Genomic DNA, 23,244 nt, shown 5'->3' on the forward strand with positions numbered 1-23,244 from the left:
CTTATCTATGCCTTCTATGTAGTACCCGTCATAACTTTCCAATCTTTATCACATGCGCCTACTTAAAAAATAAAAAATAAATTCCAAGAATTTTTGTTTTAATCTCTTACAAATGCTGCTATAAATGATAGTCAAGTATTTATGGTTGTGACATTTTTTATTTCAATTTTAGTTTCAGTTCTTTTTTTTTATCAGTACGAGTACGAGTACTACTCGTTCTACTACAGAGTAAAGCTATATGCTGTTTACTGTGTGCTCTGTGTACTATGTGTTCTGTGCTACTTTGCACCTTTCGAGCCCTTTGCTTTCGTTACTCGTTACTCGTTGCTCGTTGCTTTTATTTACGAAATTTATGAATGAATACTGTGCTGTACTTTTCCTACGCACGCATTGCAGATATACCATACGTATCTTCATGAATGAATATGTTTTTAATTCAATTTTGGGCTATTTGATTTTTTCATTTTGTAATGTTTAGATAGTTTATAATATTGATTACTCGTATTTGTATTTACTCTGCTCGCCGCACTGTTTTCTATGATAATTTTCGAAATTACCGTATCTGTAAGCAAACAGCAGCATTTGCTTACTCTGCTCTGCTCTGCTCGGTTTCCCTCGCCTCGCCTCGTCTTGCCTGTGGCATTTCGATTTATTATTAATTTATGAGGGAATCTAATGCTTTGATTGTGATCATACACAAAATATAAATGTATTTATTTATTTAAATATATATTAACCTATATGCATATGAGTGTTTTGTTAAAACATTTGTGTTCAATTAGTTAAAAAAAGAAACTTTATGAATGAATTTTATATTTTTTCAATGAGCTCACATGCTAGCCGAATCTAATCAATCATGATACTGGAGCGTGCACAATATTACATTTTGTAAAAACAACAACCAATTTGAAAAAAAGATTTTATATAAAAGTATACTGGAAATTTATACTAAAAAAAAAATATGAATATAAAAAAATTTTTACAAAAAAAAAATGTTTTTTACATAATTAAAAAAGCTCAAAAAAAAATTGTTTTTTATTTACCGCCTGAAAAGCAGGATTTACTTGTCACTGATAATTTTTTATGTATATCCAAACCAGCCCCTGGTAATAGGATATTTGAAAGTAAGTGTGAAATAAATATTTACATTTGGATTTCATAGTATTTTTTATATTAATAAGTTTTGGTATAAAAAAGTAGTAAAGTAGTTTTTTCAACATAATTTATTTACTTTTATTCAAGAGGTTTAAATAGATTATAAAAGCTCTAGTAAGATTAATTCTTGTGCATACATACAAACAGTAATATAGTCAGATTAAAAGTGTTGAAAGATGTCCGTTAAATCTTTATTCACACCACCTTTTTAGACCCGGTCAAAACGTAGCATTCATATTTTATTCTTAGTAAGATTTTAAAAAATGCCTAGATCAAACTAAATAGCTTATTCGGATTAACAATTAATTTCCTCTAAGCTCAGATTAATCACTTAATCAGAGATTAATCAACTCAAGCTGATCAAAATTAAATTACAAAAATTAGGAAAGATTTACAAGCCTAAATAGATCTGAGCTCAAATTAATAATTGGTATCTTAACTGTACACTCTCATTGCATTTGCTCTTGCTCTTCGATTGTCAAATACAATATGGAATTTTAATAAGAATGTACGGCTGAGCCAATTCAGCCACTATAATCAGTTTTTTGCAAGTTTCTTACTTAAGAAAATTAAACTTATCATATTATAAAAATATGTTCTAGTTTTGAGGAAAATTAAGAAATTACATTTTATGTACTATCTTATATACATAAATGGTCAAAACAACCCGTTACCGGTTTTGAGGCAGACGCATATAAGTCTCCACAGGCACTTCTGTTACGTGCGCGCTTTCTACAATCTCTTAGGTACATCAAGACGGTTAGTGCTCCCTCAATTTTGTCTACCTCTATCCCTTCTTCCTCCAACTACCGCTTCAAATACTTTTTTCGCTGGAACATTTTCATCCATTTACTGGACATGGGCAGGCCAACAAAGTTAGTGGATATTGATTTGCAAAACTATATTAATGTCGTGATAAATCTTGTATAGCTCGTTATTTGTTCGGATGCATTAGTTGTCACCAACTTGTGGAGGATCAAAGATCTAAAGAAGAACTTTCCATATTAGATAATACATTTATATAGTGTCAAATTTATTAACTCTAATAAACATAAGCTATTTCAAAACAAAATTTAAAACTTTGTTAAATGCTAAGAATAATGAGCAAATCCACAAATATTTTTTCGAAAGTATCTCTAGTCAGCTGACTTAAGTAACCACAATCATTATATTAACTACGCCAAACTTAGCAGTACATCTTTTCCAATTACCCTAGACTTTAGACATATTTATTCGTACAAGTACTGTTAAAATAAATTATACTTAATTAGAGGATTTATTGACTTATAAATAATAATAATTGATATAGTAATAAATTCTTTTTAAATTTTAGTTTCATAAAAAGCGCTCCTGCTAATTTTATTTTATCATATATTTGATTTTATCCTTTTTGCTTACTCTTCTTTTACAAAACTTTAAATCCGATTATATATTAATCAGCTGATCAAAAGCCTCATAAAATGAATTACACAAATCACGCAAAAAAAAAAAGAAATAAACTGCAGTATTTTTTGCTTTTAATTTACTTTGAAATAGCAAAAAACAAAAACAACTACGCCAACCAGAACAACTTACATCGTTCAACAAATTTTAAAAGTACCAGTACCAGAACACTACTACCACTAGACGATATCAACAGCACCATTAGAGGAATAAAAAAAAGTAATAATACATATATCATCTGCGCATTTAATAATATCTTATATGTTTATTGCTCATACGTATGAGTAACTCATAAATCGTACTACTACTAGTTTTATTATGTATACCATAATTTTGCCATTTACTCGCTTCATATCTACCTTTTGCTATTTACTGCGTTAATAAAATATTAGTAAAAGTACAGATTTACAAATAAATCTAAATTTATAAATTTAAATTTATTAGTAATTTATACTAATTTGTTAATAAATATATTTGCTTGTCAACTCTTTACATTTTAACTTGTTCCTGCCATTCGCTCCTACTACTCGTTTCTCTTAAAATATTTCAAATTCTCCTATTGTATAGCACCTCTTAAAGGCAACATTTTTATGCTAACTAAGCTGTTATTTGTGCTGTACTCTTACTGCTAAACTAACAGCACCAGCAGCAGCAGTAGTAGCAGCAGCAGCAGCAGCAACGTTAGCTGGCTTGGCTATAGCAGCGCTAAACAGACAACCAGACAAATAAAAATTTAAAAAATGTTGTGTTACTCTTTGACTTCATATTGGTTTGTAGTAGTAGTTCGGGGGTTGCATAGAATTCATATAAAATGTTTATATTTTATTACTTAAAGTTTTTATTCTTCTTGATTATAATATGTATTTCTATAATTTACAAATATTTCATAACATTATTTTCAGTTTTATTTAAAACTTTTCCTACTACGTGTTTTTGTTTCGCTTAGTTTATTTTTTATTTGGTTTTATATTTTATTATTTCTACTTTACTTAATTTTTTGTCTACTATTGTTGTTGCTGTTGTTGTTGTTGTTGTCGTTATACGTAATAGTGGGAGTTAGATAATCATAAGTGCAGCCCGCTTTGGCATACTGATTTCCTAGTTGTGGTAGGGTGTTGTGTGGCTGTGACACTTAACGCTTCCGCCCTTCTTACTACTTTCTTCACACATACCCTTAGTTTTGAATTACGTAGTAAATTTTTATTACACGCGTGCGCATTTCTTTTTGCGTAGTTTTTGTAAATATATTTTTTATGTTTTTGTTCGTATGTTTTTTTCTTTTTTTTCTAACATTTCTTATTTGCTTGTATCTTCCACGTTGTTTTGTATTAGTTTAGTATGAGTAGGTTTTGTAGACAATATAGACGTAAGAGTGTGTATTACACCGCCTAAATGAATTGGCAATAAATGCGGAGCCTACTACAATCATTAAATGCTTTTTTCTGCTTTTTCTACTTTTTTCTGCTTTTCTTTCATATTGCGTAGTAGCGTACTTTTTTGTGCTAATTTATATTTTTGTATATTTTGTACTGTACACAAGTGCTTATGTCTATCTACGTGTACATATATTGGCTGTGTATGCTAAATGTACTTCAATTATTTCATCATAATGAGTTTTATTAAATCAGCTGGATATTTCGTAATACTTCTACGTTTTATGTAGAGCGAAATTGACAATGCTAATATGACAATATTGAATGTTTTATAGAAATTGAAAAACTCAATTAGTTAGATATTATTGTCAGCAAGTGATCATGACCGACTAGCACTACAGATAGAATCAAAATTCCAATATAAAGTGATAATATTAAAATTATTATTTATATATAAATTTTAGGCTAAAATATTTTTTAAAGTTTTAATGAAATTATGCAATATATTCCTTATATTTTATTATAATAACAATATTTCTCTAGAACTTTCTATCAGCATTATTTTTTAGGACTTTGATGCATTTAGAACAAATAAATTGTTCTGGATTGAAAATATATAAAAGTTTTCATTTAAATAGCTTTCCAAGAGCCCGCAAAGATACCAATGTCGTCACTATCCTAAAACATAATAAAACTGCAAATACATATATAGAAGGTACTTACAAATCGGATATAACCTCTGTATTCTTAAGCACTATCCCTGAAGGTTTAAGTACGATCTATATAGAAAATATTTTAGGATAGAAACTAAGCAAATGTAGTAACAATTTCATACATTAATTTACCTTACCTTGCTTAAGCAATATGATTATTGATGCATATTCATATTCTACCACTCCTCGCAATATCTCACGCAGTTTTTGACATGGTATATACTCTATCACTTTCACAAGGATTTATGTTTTAAGTCGTACAAATAACCAATAATAAAAGGAAAATATCACTAGGTGTAAAAATATGTCAAAAATAGTACTCATACGCCACCACATGCATTTAACGGCTATTATTTGAATTAAATCGAATTTACGGATTGGTTAGCAAGTTTTATTAATAATTTATATTTCGTGGCTTCCTAGGTTTTAAAACTATTTTTGTATTATTATTATTTAAATATTTTATTTTTGCTTAAATATTTTATTTTGGATTTGACTTCATATTCACTCCAATATCATAGGAGTAAATTCTAACTTGTTCAAACTATATTGATATACTATATTCCATATAATTGTGATACAATTTCTTTAAATAATAATAATTGCCTCGTTGAGTGGTCACTCACGTATAACTTATAATATAACTAAGAACTATATTATATTTAATGGTGTTTCCGAATGTCAGTATACTTGTATAGAGAAGAAATTTAATTTGATAACATATATCTAATATTGCTTACCCAATACTAATGTCGTTTTCCATTGTCAAATTTAGAGTAAGTTTTTCACTCGAGATTTACTTTAAGTGCAATTTTCATTTCCGATTGTTTAATCTCAGACAAAATCTATAAATCTTCTAATTATGTTATAACACTCTATATATTTTACCAAATTAATAAAATTGCTTTGAAATTAACAGATGTTTAATGTTATTTGACATCAATATTTCGGGGTTTACCCTAAACATGTTCGATTTTGCTACAAAATTCGAACCAAAAATGACACATCGTGTGCAAACCTAGATTTATGTCAAAACTGAAATGAATAAGTTGTTAATTATGTGGGTCATTGATCATGTGTATCTACAAGGGTTGAAACAAATCTACATAAAAAAGGTAATTTACTTATTTATATATGGGATAATAGTAAAAGTAAATATAACAGGATATAGTTATCCACTTCGAAATAATATATTTTATGTCATAAAAGACCAGCCTATTTATACATTGTGTCTTACATTGCCAGTAACTGGAATCTCATTTTATTCAAGATATGTATTCAAATCCAGACAAACTAACAACTCCAAACTATTAATTTTATGAATTTTAACATATTTTTTGAAGAGCTGAAGAAAACCTTCACTCCAAATACTACAGTTTTGTTTATTACCAGAATGACTATATCGTGAATAGTCCTTATGACTAAAGATAATTTCTCCATATAACTTTACATGATTTAAAGTTCTAGCGTCTGGTACATGTGAAAAGTGAAGTTCTTGAGTACATGATCTAATTGCTTGTTCTTGATTTTTATCCAATTCAAACAATTTGGATTCTTAAAACTAAAACCCCTGGTTTTGTATGTTTTATTTTAAACGTACATTTCACTTGAAGCGTTAAACGTGGTCCAAATCGACCCATTATTTTATAATAAATCTCAGCATTTTTTATATATTATATAGCTTTACATTATGATTTGTTAAATAATACTTCAAAGTCCAATTTGATGAGAATCTGAAAATGTCGATTGAAGAAGTTTATATTACATATTTCATTTAATGAGATATTGAAAATTTAAAGAAGAGTTGTTGTTGTTATTGTTTTTGTTTTAATCTATATGAATTGTCGTCCATTTTAAAAACCACTACAATAAGTTTAAAGAAACAAGATCTTCGTAGATCTCTGTAGAACCTGTTACTGTTTGTGAGTTTTAAGATCTGCGCTGATTGGCTTCAAAGTAAATTATATAAAAAAGTTGTTGTTGTTGTTGATGTTATTGGCGTTCAATCATTTATTAATGCATAATGTATAATGCAAAAATAAAAATGGTTCGCATTCCAGAATAAAATCTGCTTTAATAAATAAGAGTATATAAGAATTTTTATGCAAATATGGGTATACATTTTTTTTAACATTTCTGATATAATAACTTTATGTAGACAAAATACAATAATAATATTCATTTGGTATAGGTCGCCGACAATGCGACTATAAATAATTAATGACTATAATTTTGCAAAATAAAAATTATCTGAAATATGCATGCAAATTTCTTATCTGACGTTGTTTACAGTGATTAACCGCCATTTTCGATATCTCATGATTATCGAATGGAAGCTATGCACCATTGAATACTATTATGTTACATTGCAGTCAAGTCCCTCGTTTGGTATTTCACTAACCTCTACAAATTATTGCATCAGCCTATAGATATGTATATATGTATATTATCAGAGTTTATTTTTAATTTGATTTTTAATGACATCGCCTGTTTTTCCCTTGATACATTATGCTGTCTAGTAGAAATAACATATTAAAATACCATTGAAAGTACAACAACAATAATAATAATAATAATAATTGACACAAACTAAGTGAGTAGGTGCAAATAATGGCACCTAAAGAATAAATGTAGAAATGTAAACAAGTCGAAAATCATTGACCAGCAATGTCGACTTTACTAATGACACTACAATGCTATAAATTTAATATTAATTGTAATATGAATTTGTAAATGAATGTTTATAGAAATTATTTTAAATAAATAGAATTGTGAAAAACTTGAATTTGTTTTAATATATCAAATTATTTAAATTATAAATTTAAAATCATGAATGTTATAGAATAACGTCGCAAATTATAACCACTATTACATATATCATGAATTTTGGTTGATATGTTAAACAATAAATTAAAGGAAGTCCAGAATACTGACATGTTTACAAGGAATTAAAATATTGAATATGTCTTTAAGATCAATTAAATATTATAATTAAAAGTTGGACTATGTACACTTCGAATTGTAATAGTTATAAAAAATATATACTATATACAGGTATTATATATAATTTTACAATATAATATCTACAGCAACATCTGATCTTCCTATAAGTCACATAAAAGCGTGTAAGTGCTTGTAGCTGTAATAATTTTCTTGTAAAATAAAAATATCAAATAGCCTACATTGATGACATTGCTTTTAAAACGCTATTCTTTCTAATTTTCAATATTTTTTACTAATTTTTAAATTTATGCAAAATTTTGTTTGACTTAAATTTTACATATCTTTTAACAGATTGCAACAGTTATGCCAATGTGGCAAAAAGAGATTTTGTTGGTTGTTTTTTGCCGCACTTTTGAGCGATAGAACACACCTATCATATTGATATTTTACAACTATTTGTACAATACATGTACATATGGAAATAAAAGATAAACGCTTTTCCCTTTGTTATTCCAAAAAAAAAACTGGAATTGCCAGAAATCTTAATATAAATATGTTTTTTAAAACTTTTAAAATATTTTCGTCTTTACTATTAGTAGTAGTTGAATTTACTATTTATGTAGCTAAGATTAAACGAAAAAAAAAACAGATCTGTGAAGAATTGATAAAAAAGCTGATATGGGAATTTTTTGGCAAACGTTAATTTTTTTTAGTTTATCTCAAAAATTGATGAAATGTTCTTATAAAGGTCAGTTTCTTAAAAACATTGTTTACTAATTTTATTTTTAAGTCATTTATGAGAAAAGTATAGTTCTACAATTTAACACTTAAAAAACAAAAATTACGATTAAATATTTCAATTATTCTACAGCTGGCTTATGATTTCGTTGTAATATGATACACTTAATCAAAACTTTCACAAAAATCCAAGCTAAAACACTAAAATCCAAGCTGACTCTGAGTTTCACATTTGACAGGGTACATTTACATTTCATAAATATTTTATAATATATCATATTTTAAAATACTTCATAAATATTTTATAGAATTTTATGAATTTAATAATTTAAATATATCATAAGTTAAAATATTCAAAAACTACTGTACATCATTGTATCTAATATTCATCAATATATTCAGATATTATGCCACCCGCACATTACTTAATAAAAAGGCACTTGGTATTTTACTAGTCAATTTAGATACCAAGTCTTCACACAAAACTGAACACTAATAATCGAACAACAATAAAATATCCGTGAAATAAGTACACAACTGAATACCTAATTATTATAAACTATAGCAATAGTTTGTGTATCAGAGTAACTAGTTGAGTATGTTATTCAGTTTCGTATTTTCTAAACCAGTATTGATATTAAAATAGATCTTCCTTTGTTTTATTGTATCAATAACCTTTTTAGAAAGGTGACTGTGTTATTTTTCGTGATAAAAATGGATTACTATATCAAAATTCAATTCTATAATTTCTTGATTTATAATTCTTATATACTTTAAATAAAGGTGACTATGTTATTTTTCTTGATAAAAATGCATTACTATATCAAGATTCAATTATATAATTTCTTGATTTATAATTCTTATATACTTTAAATAATACAAAACTTATTAAATCAAAAGATCAATCATATTTTGAGATGTTTAATATAATATAATGATTTAATTACGAAAATTGACAATATTCAATATTAGATATTTGCAGGCAGACGTTTTGAAAACAATGGATTATATGTACTTTAAATGGATGTTATGAACTTTAAATAATACACAACATATAAAACCTAAAGAGTAATCTCTTGTTAAGCATATTTAATATAATAAATTGATTTTATAAGGAAAAGTTAGTGAAACGATTTTGAATTAATTGAGAAAATAGAATTATGTATATTTGGAATACACTTTTAATTGAAACCCACGCTTATAACTCTCAAATAATAAATATATAAAAAAATCTTGAATAATTATTAATTTTGAAAAGTTAATCAAATAGAGACAGACATTTTGGAAACAATGAACTCAGTGCAAAAAAACTTTTCTAAAATTTGACTTCTTTTAAAAAATAATCTATTTTAAATAAAAAAATATGTTTCTCATTATTTTATAGTAAATGTAAAAAGTTCGTTTATCTTTCTACTTTCCAAGAATACTTTATACAGCCTACAATTAAAGTACTGTGATACTTTCAATAATCATTGCCATGAACTTTTTCCTAATTGCTTATTTCAAATAAAGAAAACTTGGGAACTAAAAGGTTAATGGCAACCTTTTTTCAATTATATATACAGACAGTAAATTGAAACAATGTTGCAATTATCTAAATTCTTTGCTTAATTGCAACAAATGATATGCATATTTCCCGTTCCCTCTATTAAGTGAAAACTACTATATACATTAAAATATTTAATAAAGAGGTTTTTCGAAAAGTAGTGCACTACAACAACAAAAATTCTTTTTTTATATTATTTTAATTAATTGAATTATTGGCTGAATATATAACTGTTTCGAGTATTGCCAAAAAACCATCATCTATGGTCTTGGAAATAATTCTTATATTTAATTATTGGTAAATTAATTTTTGAGTCTGCAAGTATCAGGAATCCAACTCGTGCCCTGCCAAATTTGAAGCCCAGAGTTAACGTTCATTAGCCAACTGACCTAAAACCGTACTTGATTTTTATGTGCGAACATTTTTCTGGAGTTTTATTAGTTTACTGTGAAGGTTCTTATTAACAAATTCACTTGCTGTGTTATATTAGAACCAGGTGTAGAATAATTGAATTAATTAATTATATTTTATTTTTAATTGTTAAATTGCAATACTATTCTGATGGTGGAGGCATTATTTGTTGCATGTTTTTTTTATTATACTTTCTTGTTTATAAAATCTAATTTAGGAACGTAATACCGAGAATATTCACTCAAACTAAAATACTAAATGACTTTAAATAATTTAACACAGTTTAGAAAAAAAATACTTTCTGGATGTACTCACACTCATATCACCGTTTAAATTTAGTCTGATATGTCATGGTGCCAAGTGTACAAAAACAAAACACTGTCTGAAGTGTAAAGAAATTGTGTCACTTTTACACATTTTTTTTTATGTTGAGTACTAGTTGGTCGTTGTTATTGTTTATGTTATATTTGCATATGAAGTAAGTACCCCCAATGAAGGAAAATACCCTCTTGTATAAAATGACACAAATAAAAAGATGGCGGAATTTAGGTTAGCATTGACGTCTCCGTGCTTTGCTTGATATAGCTGTGGTGTAAGTCTGTAAGCACCCGTCTGTGTGCATATGCAACATTCATTTTGTTAGTGTATCTGTTTACGTAAATATGTGTGTGTGTTCTTTTAAGATAAAATATTGCAAGCTGTCAACAGTTTTGTTATTGTTATGCACAATGCCATCTGTTGTTAATTTTTAAATGAGTAAACATTTAAATTTATGCAAGAAAAAAGGCACATTAAAAAACGGTACAATATTACATTAAGTTTAAAAGCATTTAAAATAAATAACGAAAAACAAAAAACAAAAAAAAATCAGACAAACTGCTTGACCTGCCCCCAACATCCTGTTTTTCTTTCTTGATATATGCTGAGTCAAGTACTTGAACATACATTTTTTTTTTTTGAACACATTTTTGCATAAAAATATGCACAATCTCAACCTTATTCATTATTAAAAAATTATGCATTTTTATTATTAACAAGTTTTTAGTTCACTAACTGGAAAACATATATTTATATTAATGTGTTTTTGTTTTTTTTTTTTGTTTTAATGAAATAATTACATATGTATAAACATATTTCATTGAACTTTATGTAAATTGTGCGTACTATACAATAGCAACATTAACACACTTGTTAATGTTGTTGCTACTGGTTGTTATTGCTGTTATTTATTGTGTTTGTCGTTGTTGTTGTTGTTGGTGTTGTTGTTGTGTGGCTAACATTATTTAACTGCATATAAACAAAATATCATTGGCAGCATTTATTTGTGTTATTTTAAATGATTGATGACATTGTTATTGCAGTAGCGGAAAAACTGAATAACAAAAACAACTACCAGAGATGCAAAATTAAAAACCTTAAACAAATTGCAAAAATAAGCATAAATTCAGTGCGTTCAATGCAATATAAGTAGACACCCCTCTTGCTTTAAGCGGTAATAGTTGTGCTTCTTTTTTTGTTTTTTTTTTTTTTTACTTACAGTAAAATGTTAATTAACATTGATTACTTGTGCTTGAACGCCTGTCGCATGTCCGCTTCAGACTGTCAGACTGTCTTTTAGTCAAGTACGATAATTTGAATGTTTTCGGATTTGTTTACAATTTCAAATCGGAATTCCATTAAGATGACAACTTAAGGACTTTAAATTATTTTATCGTCGCCTAAATATTATTTGTCATTGATGATAAATTTATGTGATATATGTCTATTTTAGCAACATGAAATGTCGTATTAAATGTGGAAGAGATTGTGATGGTTTGAGATTTTCCATTACTATTATTTTTTTACTTCTTATTATTTAAATATCATTAATAGCTACTGGACTTTAAACTTAAATAAACCTTTGATATTTACCAATCATTTTCGGGTCACTCTAGTATGTAGAGTACACTACTCTCAGTTATACTACTCAGAGATTGGTTATAGGTCTAGGCATGGTTAGTTCATGTCTACTTATGCACAAAACGAGATATGCATCAACTTTTTTTATATTTTCTCAATTTATATAAAGTCTTACTATCTTGCAATTAAAAACCTACAATTGTAACAAAATTTTCGCCATAATTTTTGATTTTCATAGTGCAAAAATTCGCCAGATGCATCTTTCACTTAGACCTTACCAAAATAACAGTCATGGATAGTAACGTTTTAATAATATTTTTCCTGTTGTATATCATGACCGCATATTGTGGCAAAGATAAAATTAAAAGATCAGAACACGCTATTTCTTGAACCGCTAGATATATGGAAATAAAATGTTTCTTTTTCCTTTAAATGTTCTTCGAGCCTATTTGACTTACCCGAATCTTTCCAAATTTGAGCCTTAATATTGTAGAAAGTGACCCAATTAAAAACCCATATAGCTAAACGCATTTTACTACTGATCAAAAAATGTTGATGTTTTTTATTTAATAAAGCTTAAGAAATAGTTATTAATTATGTGTAAAAAGAATTTTTAATTTTAATGGACAATAAAATATAATACGTAAAAATGTACAAAAAAATGTTTTTTATGGATTACACATTTTTCTGTTATACCCAAATAATGTATCCATGTTGTCCAATAAACATTTTCTTACTAATATATGATTTCAGGACTCAGAAATCATCGAATTATTATATAAAATATAACCTTTATAAACTTCAATATATAAACTTTATATAAACTTCAAATACATACACTTATATTTATATTTGTTTGTTTATGTTTCAAATTTTTAGCAAATCGGTTGAAAAAAGACGATATATATTATGTGCGCCTCGCAGTATGTCCAAGAAATTGAATTGACCTATCTGCTTATTACGATATTGTATTAGAATCAATTAACTATACATAAAATTATTTATTTATTTATTTGTGAGTTAACATTAAATTTAATTTTAAAGTTAACTGAGAATAAAAGACTGGACTAGTAGGTACTTCTTCCTTTACACATAATACAAATGCCCGATTTATTGAAAGGTTTCCAAACTTTTTATTGAAACACTACCCATCCTGAATTATTACTAAACTAACTTAAAATAATAATTTAAAACACAAATATAACATAGGATTTATCTCCCATATTATTAATTGAAAAAAAAATAAATATTTATTAAAAATATAGGAATCTAATCTCGACAAAGAAGGGAGTTCAATAATTAATATATGAAACGATTTATTATGTTAGGAAAGTGTTCCATGTTTTCCAATTGAATCTAAATTTTTTTTTAATAACATTATTTGCTGAATCAATTTAAAAATCAATTTATTTTCCTTATTAAATTAATATAAATATTAAACTAGCTAAATAACACATAATTGCTTTGGTTTTTTACAGTGTATGTTATTTAAAGTACCTAAGAATTATAAATTAACAAGTTTTTATTTTGAAGTTCAAAAAAATCAATTCAATCTTCATCAATATTTATTTTATCTCCTTCAAAATATGCTCCATTAGAAGCGATACACAAATGCCAACGTTTCTTCCAATCATCAAAACATTTTTTATAGGCGCTTTCCGGTATGGCTTTGAGTTCCCTCTGCGAATTCTGTTTTACGTCTTATATGGATTCAAAACGCGTTCCTCTGAGTGGTAATTTGAGTTTGGGAAACAGGAAAAAGTCACACGGTGCAAGATCAGGTGAATACGGTGGCTGTTCGATGGTATTTATTGAATTTTTGGCCTTAAAATCGTTGATAATGTTGGCTCGGTGCGAGGGAGCATTATCGTCATGAAAAATCCATGAATTATCCTTCCACAATTGAGGCCGTTTACGGCGGATATTTTCACGCAAACGTCTTAAAACAGTCAAATAATAGTCTTTATTGACTGTTTGTCCTTCAGGGACGAATTCATGATGCACCACACCACGAATATCGAAGAAAACAATCAGCATTGCCTTGATTTTCGAGCGACTTTGGCGTGGTTTTTTCGGTTTCGGCTCGTCTTTTCCTCTCCATTCCGATGATTGTTGGCTTGTTTGCATGTCGTACTCGTAGACCCATGTCTCGTCACCCGTTATGATGCGTTCCATGAAAGTTGGATCGGAATTGGCACGATCAAGCATGTCTAACGAGACCTGTCCACGATGGTGTTTTTGGAACAAATTGAGGTGAATCGGAAAAAGCCGAGCGTTGACACGTCGCATACACAAATTGTCCACCAAAATCAAACGAGCCATCTCACGACCGATGCCTAGCTCTCGTGCTATCTCTCTAACACTCACATGAGGATTTTTGAACACGATTTCCTTTGCCTTTTCAATGTTTTCGTCGGTGGTAGAGGTCGAAGGTCGTCCAGAACGCGGCATGTCTTCGACGGTCGTACGACAGTCCTGAAAGGCTTTGTACCACTCATAAACTTGAGTTTTCGATAAAACTGATTCCCCATAAGCCTTTTGTAGCATTCGCAACGATTCTGCACACGAAAATTCGTTCGAAACACAAAATTTGATGCAAACTCTTTGATCAATATTTTTTTCCATTGTTTTTTTCGCAACGCACTACTGAGGTGAACTGGTTTCAACAGCTGCCGTAAACGAACTTGTCTGACAGATCGCGCTCATTTTGGCATAGTAATTAAGGACAGTGCTGCCAAACTACAATAAACTTAAAATATCGAAAAATATACAGCGCGCGAATTTTAAATGAGAATTTCCGAAAACTTTTCGGTCACAATGTATATCTAAATCTTAAGTGTACGTCTTCCATAGTGCGCGTTACTTAAGTTTTAGTATTAATTTAAATAGTTCTATTAAAGTTTTTTCAATTTTATATATCCTATAGTCTCTCAATTCATTTTTAATTTAATGATTGGATGTAATAGAAAAGGAATCATTTCGTAGCAGTATATGATCTGATTTAGTTACCTATTAGATAAATATAATCTAATAGGAGTTTTTTTAGGTGTATTAAATGCATTGATATCGTTAAGTATGGTTTGACAGCTGAGGATGTCAAACTGTGTTGACATTTCTGTGCATTAAGATTTGGCAACACATCATGAATCGTTTAATACTAAAAGAATTCTTCCAAATTATGAAAATTTACTTTAAAAAAAATAAAACTGTTCGCGAGGTTCAAAGAGCAATTCATGATTTGGTGATGAAGCTCATATCTGGTTAAATGACTACGTCAATAAGCAAAATTGCTGCATATGGAGCCAAATAATCCTCAAGTCGTTAACGAATTACCATTACACCTATTATAAATAACTGTTTGGTGCGGTTTATACGCTGTCAGCATCATCGATTCTTATTCTTATCTTTTGAAATAAGGAAGAAACTGCCGTTACGGTGAATGGGGACTACATTTGGTTCCAACAAGACGGTACAACCTTCGCAATGGATTTATTGCGAAATAAATTTAGTATAAACTTAATAACTAAAAGTGATCCTGTTAACTGGTCCACACATTAGTGCGATTCAACAGTAACACCTCTCGTTTAGTTTTTATGGGACTATGTTAAGTCATTTGTTTAGGCCAACAAACCAGCAAATCTTGAAGCATTCATGTCACCATTGATGCCATTCAAAAATTGGACTGATCGAATGGACCACGGAATAGAGCCCCGACGGACATATGACGGAAATCATATTTAAAAAATTAATTCCATAAAATTATTTACCAGATTATAATAAAATAAATTTTATTCCAACAATATTTCAGTCTTGTAATTCTATATATAAATGTATATATATTTTTAATTATTCTCCCTTCCCCTTTTCTTATTATCTCACATATTATTCTGAATCACTTTCAACCTATCATATCGCTAATTGAGGTGCATTTAACTCACCTGCAATAATTTTTTAAATAATTAATTTACTCAAATGACTTATTTCTATTTTCATGCGATGCCTTTAAGACCGAAGCATATCATTGCAATGTGCAGCCACGTCGTTTAATATCTTATACTATTTACAATTGTTTTTATTTATAATGCATTGCATTCACTTACATTGTTTATTTTTTTATGATTTTTTTTTGTTTTGTTTTGTTTTTTTTTTTTTTTTTTTTTTTTTTTTTTTTTTTTTTTTTTTTTTTTTTTTTTTTTTAATAAGAGTCCGTCGGACTGCAACTGTTTGTATGGCACATTTTAAGATTACTACGTCGCATTCTATTGTGAAAATGAAAACAATAACGACTGTGGCGAATACGTAACGTAAGCGTAACATAAAACAACGCAAAAACAATAACAACCGCAGCACAACCATAACACTACAAAAACAACACTAGTAATTGCAATAACAACAATCTTAAGCACTTTAATTACCCTCCAGAAATACATACTACGTACTACGTTTTAGTATTTCGTTTAGTATGGAACATGGAACTGAGATAGTTTATGTGTAATGCAAGCCGTTCTGTTTACAGGTTTTCATTAGTATTTTTTTTATTTTTTTTATTATCGTTTAGTTTTGTTCTCCGATAAATTCATTCACAAATATCACTCAAACCTAATGAGAGGTGATATTAAGTCCATTAAGACCAGACCAGCAAATATTATTCTTTTTTTTTGCAAATGTGTAATAAAATTTTATGTATTTTTCCAAAAATATTTAATTGGCATCGTTAATATTTATATTAGTAAGAAATATGTTGCTTGAAATTAAAAACACAATAGCCTTTAGTCACAGGTGTTTAATTTCTCAATATATAGGGTTATCCACTTCTTGGTGGCCATTTCATATCACTTAAATATAAAAAAAAAAATTTGTCAAAAAAACTCTTCGCGCAATAAAGTTAACACAGGAAGTTTGGAAGGCGTGGGACTTTTGCGTCGAAATCACATATATTCCACATCCATATCATTAATATGAACTCAACAAAAAAAAAATTAATGCCAATAAGAAAAATACAAAGACAATATTTTAAAAAATATTAAAATAAATATAAACTAATAGTAAAAAAATAATATTAAATAAATACGGACTCATCACATTTTCAAATTATATGTTATTATAATACATATATAATAGTATAATGGATCTTATAGTTGCAAGGGTCTTTTAACAATTACTTATCAATTTTCGCTGCCCCCGATCTTATCACTAAAAAAATTGAGTTAATAAGAAATTTTCTCATTACTGTTTAACTCTTTACATAAAAAACTGTTAAAAAGATTTTTTGTGAGGTATTGAAGAGACGTCGTTTATCCCATAAAGTATATATTATTGATTAACTCAACGAGCTGAGTTCACTTGTTCAGAATTTTGTAGCGCATTGAAAAAAACGTCCTAGATCTCATAAAGTGTATATATTCTTGTTTACTTCGAAGAACTGAGTTCATTTAGTCCTGTCCGTCTATACATTTCATATAACTCTTTCAATTTTTGAAATATTTGAATTAAATTTGTGTACATGCTTTTCGGAAGTGGACTTTGATAATTCGTCGCATTGGCCAAAATCAGACCACTATATACTATAGCTGGCATAAAAACTGAACAATCGGATGTGAGTTTTCCCAGTTTTTTATTAAGATATTCAAATGAAGTTTGGTACAGAATTTATTTTACATTGTATTTATGGAATATAAGACAATGTACCAAATTTTATTCATATTGGGCTTTATTTAGATATAGCTGCCATACAAACTGGCTTTTCAGAAACAGGTTTTTGTTATAAAAATATTTTTTTAGTTTCTATTGTATGTATATAAAATTCAGAACTAACGAATCATTTAGAAAATGAACCTCGTTTATTGAATTTGCCGAAACTACTATAGCTGCCGTATAAACTGAACAATCGTATATAAATTTTTAATAAAGATATGGAAATAAAATTTGGTACATATGGTAATATACTTATACTCGTATGAGAAAATATATAAAATTTTATTTACATCGGCTTTGATTTAAGTATAGTTGCATTATAAACTGCCATATCATACCCAAGTTTTTGTTGAAAAACTTGTAGTAGAAATGGAATTAATCACTTTTAATTTAGATATAGCTTGTAAATAAACTTTTGGAACATGTTTGTCTTTAAAAATTTTTTTGAAATGTATATATTACATTAAATATATTATCATAAATAAGACATCAATGTAGATTTATTATTCTATGTAAAGTTTTGGCAAATCCAAAGCTAACATCTGTACTTATAGTATTATTGATATAGGATATGTCCACTGCGACCGTCGGGTCTATTATGCGGCTATACTTTTAGTAAGTTTTCATAGTTGTAACACATTCAGCAGTTGTCAATTATTGACTTAATTATTTAATTATTAAAACTCCAACAAGGAATCATTTCTGATTTCCTATGTGTATCAGAATTTTTTATTCCTACATAGGGAAAACTTGTCAATTCATTTTCTGTCAGAGAAACCTAGTCGTCACTTTGTTAACATATCTTATATAACAAACTGTGGAATATTTTATAATACATTTTATTACAATTTATTGTATATAGAATTTATAACTTCACACGATTCACATTGTAAAAACATTAACCTGTAACTTAGCATTTGATGTCTTGGATGAGAGTTTGGTTTGGCTAATGTCACGGACACTATGTATGTTTTGTCGTTCGTCGCAGTATTAAATCAGAATAAATATACGTATGTATGACGGAATTGTGTCATATATATCTAAACACAGGTTGTTCAAAAACGCTGGTTAAATATAATGATTTGATAAATGACATAACAACAAATATACTCAGTTTTTAATAAATTCTACTATATTTACTACTATATTTATCTGTAGTAGTAATTTATTTTAACCGACTTAAGTTATATATAATATATGTATAGTACATTTGTTTTATGTTGTTGATTTTCTTTGTTGGGTCACAGACATGTATATTTGTGCAAGGTCTTCTGTAATCTGTTTATATTATTGTTAGTGCCCGATTTTCCGGAATGTCAATTATAGGCAACATTTAAGTAGCAACCTTCGTTTGTAATTGGAGTCTAATCTGATTCTTCCTATTTTAAATTTGAAGTTTTAATTTATCTTAGTACAGTGGGTTGCTAATACCGTATTTTACATTAGTATTATTTTTTTAATACATTTTTTAATAGTAAGTAAAAATATTAATTAATTATGTGCAGCACCTACATTTGTACAGATTTGGAATCTTTGACAATTCTTTTTTCTTCTTGAAGTTGATTCATCGGAATACAATGGGTACGATTATTTTGCATTAGTATTATTTTTTTAGTATATTTTGTATTAATTACTGAAAAAATTGTTGATTATGATTAATATATTGTATATTATATATTAAAATAATAATTTATTTGTTCTTTTTTTTAGCTGATTATGTACAAACTACAAAGGACGAATAATATTGTGCGAAAATGACGGCCTCCTCTATTACCTAAACTTAAACAAAATCAACACATACCAAAACTGCAACGATTTTTAACACGTAAAGATACTCAACTATAGATAGTTAGTGTCTTTTGATAAGACTCACAAGGCGGCATATATATATAGCAAAATAGCGAAACATATTAGATGTAGCGCAAAATAGTTGTATGTGAGATCTGCTAAAATGGTCATAAGAACCCAACATCTTCCTTATAATGTAAACAACAACAAAAACAACAACATGAGCGCAACAGCAACAAATCTAACAAACACCACAACAAAGACCACTACGGGGCTATCCAATTATTTTTTGAAGAAAAAGCGAAAATTATTTTTATTTAAATTTTTCGATACTTTTAATTGTGCTAAAGAAACGGATCGAGTAAAATTGTTAGACGAAACATCACAACAACCAAATATGCCACCAACAGTAGCAACAACAAAACAGACCGCGGTTACTAGGAAACATAGCGATATTAGTGCTGAAAATGAAAGATTGTCGGAAAATTGTACGCAAGTTTGTTTAATATGCCGACAGGAGATGGTGGACAGTTGCATAGAATGTGGCCAAGTTATGAAGTCAAGCAAGTGTGTGAGTTATATTAGTTGTATGAATAGTGTGAGTAGTGTGAGTAGTATCAATGCCAGCCACAGATCCCATAACACCAATACAAATGACATACCTAGTAGAGATGAAGAAATGATGTATATAAATAGAATATCACACCTAAACAACAAATATGCTGAATTTGACAGCACAAAACAATGCGCAACAACAACGCAACTTGATTTACATCACCAGCAGCACCAACAGCAACAACAACCGCAACAACATCATTGCCAGTCGCATCCTCATCATCACTGCCATTGCAACAAAAAGTGTAACAAACTAGCAACAGTGCTATGTAACAGCTGTTGCTATAAAAATAAACGACAATATAGTTCCTGCCCAACAACAACAGCAACAACCACATTGAATTGTTTATGCAAACATTTTTGTAAATGCTCGAACATAGCTAATGCAAATGAAACGGCGAGTAGCATTGCTATTACAACAAATATGAATATAACAAATAAAGAAATGATTCCTTCAACAACGGTTATCAGTATAAAATCATCAACAACGTCAACGTCAACATCACCAACATCGCTATCGCTATCTGCAAGAAATACAACAACGAATGCAATACCGTTAACTATGGATCATCCAATGAATGCAAGTTTGTTTGATGGAACTACTAAACTAACGGAAGGTACAAATATTAAAGGCAACAACAACAATATTAAAACTGGAAACTCCCCGAGAAGTGAGAGAGAGAGTGAGAGAAAACCGTCTCTAGTATATCGTTTCTTATTGATAACACTTCAATATATGCAAATTTACATGCGAACGCATGTCAACTTTTTTTTCAATAAAAGACAACAATGTCCTCCATTGTCAAGACTGATATTTCTTTATAATTCCTATTCTAAAAATAATGATTATAATAATTATAATTGTAATAGTAATAATTATCATTTAAACAATAATGCTAAAAAGGCAAACAATAAAATGGCAATCGCAGCAAATAAACAAATTCTAAAAGCATCACAACATAAACATACACAAAAAGAAAAACAAAAACAACGCCAACAACATCCACAACATAAACATCACTCCTCCGGACACCAAGATCATGACCCGCGGTTTTTGTCTCATCCCTTCAAGCGACAACCATATCTAAGTTGCATCGATCAATTAACTCGATCGCTTATGTATCTGATTTTAATAATGGTTGCGTTGTCCATCATAGTGCCAACGACACAAGCACAAACATCGCATCAATCCTCGACAGCAACTGGAACTGCATTAGCCACTGGTATAGCAGCAGCAGCAGCAGCTGTCGGTTCTACCACATCACAAGTCACACTATCACGTAACGAAACTGGTAAGTATCTAAAGTAATATACATTTTCATATTTATGCTAATTTCTCAGTCTTTAATTTACGAATATTGCATATGATTTCCACACTCCAGGTATTGACATTTTGTATCTGTTGTACTTAACCTTCAAATAGTTACAAGCATTTGAAGCAGATACAACAGGCACAGCAGATACGAAATCTCTGTTTGCTTATAACGTTTGCGTTATTGAAAAAAGATATAATTTTGCAAAATAAATGTTTCCGTATTAGCATATTCATAAGCAAAATGTTTACAATACTATTCGTGTTATATAAACAGTTGTGTTCATAGTCGTTCGTACCTTTGATATTAACATTTGTTAACAGTTGCCTGCCTGGGAAAGAATCGACTATATCGAGTATATCGCAGTAAAAAAATATTGGAAAACAATTTCAGCGCAACGGTCGTCATAAGGCTAAGGCAAATACATATAGTCTGGCATACAAATTATGTTACATCAATAATAATAAATTACCTTTACTCTTTGTATAATGAAGTTAGATATTGCTGACTTTAGATAAAACAAAAATTGCTTTTGAAGTACTTTAAGTACGTTTGGTACCAATTAACTGGACAACAACACACCTCTTTCAAAGCCTCAAAGCCAGCAATAAAAATTTGCAACTGCCATGAATTATTTTCACTGTAAGGTTAGTTAAGAAAATGATAATGTCTGCTGTATTTTTGAATTTTTATTAAATCATTAGAAATTTTATAATGTATGTAGTAGTAATACGAGGTTCTAAAGATGGGAAATGTTCTAACATAAATTCAATAAATATCTTACATTTTCGGTACTTTCCCTTTTAAAAAGAAAAGTAAATGTTTTACAGGAAGTAATTTTCTATTTTAGTGGAAATTTAAACAAATAATAATATACATTCTAACTGGAATATGCTTTATATATGTGTTAACAAAATCATGCGATTGTGTCAGTCTATTATTTTTATCAAATCCTTGAAAATGTTTTTAGAAGAAACAAAAGCCCTTCCATCTGATAAAAAGGCTTTATCAGATGGAAGATTTAAATATAATGAAAGCTATAACTGGAAACCTAACTGAAATAAAGCTATTTTGAATGAGGGGTTTTTAATTATTATGTTATAATCTGTTACTGTTGTCACGAAGTTGAATAAAAGGTGTCTTAGGTTATCTTAAGGATTTGCTATTAATTCAACGCGATCTACACAGGATATAGTTTTGGCATTTACATTTTGCTTATTATATGTTTTGATATCTCTTCATATCTTTACATTGTCTAGGCATTGCAACGTTGATTAGTACTGGTTCTTCAAAATCAACTTAATGCTCTTTCACTCACTTACAGCATTTCATTAATAGAAGGAATAAAAAATATGCCGACGTGAACTTTTGTATCGGTATTGAAGTCGTCTTCGGAAGTCTTCGGAACTCCTGCAGAACACATACTTGCAGATATGTTGAGATCTATATTTTCCATATACCATTTACAAAATTTGGGCTGAATTCTTATTGCTCTTCTTGAATATCAAGTTGTAAAGTGAGTTTTTGGAATAGGTTTTTGAATTAATTTGACAAGTTTATTGACTTTTCAAACAGTTTGTCACTTCTATATTTCTCACTTCAATGAGACTTTT

General features: G+C 28.7%; 1 protein-coding gene across 1 annotated transcript in view; it reads left to right on the forward strand.

The window, feature by feature from the left end:
* The window catches only part of LOC119683943 (probable serine/threonine-protein kinase MARK-A), a 43,864-nt gene extending 22,174 nt beyond the window's left edge, over window positions 1–21,690 (forward strand). The window contains exon 2 of the mRNA XM_038097839.1: window positions 19,626–21,690. Coding sequence (XP_037953767.1) covers window positions 19,867–21,627 — 1,761 coding nt within the window. The 5' untranslated portion in view covers window positions 19,626–19,866 and the 3' untranslated portion in view covers window positions 21,628–21,690. The remainder of the gene's footprint in view (window positions 1–19,625) is intronic.
* Window positions 21,691–23,244: the final 1,554 nt, after the last annotated feature.

This window comes from Teleopsis dalmanni, chromosome 2, assembly GCF_002237135.1.
Source record: "Teleopsis dalmanni isolate 2A chromosome 2, ASM223713v2, whole genome shotgun sequence".
NCBI classification, from domain to species: Eukaryota; Metazoa; Arthropoda; class Insecta; order Diptera; family Diopsidae; genus Teleopsis; species Teleopsis dalmanni.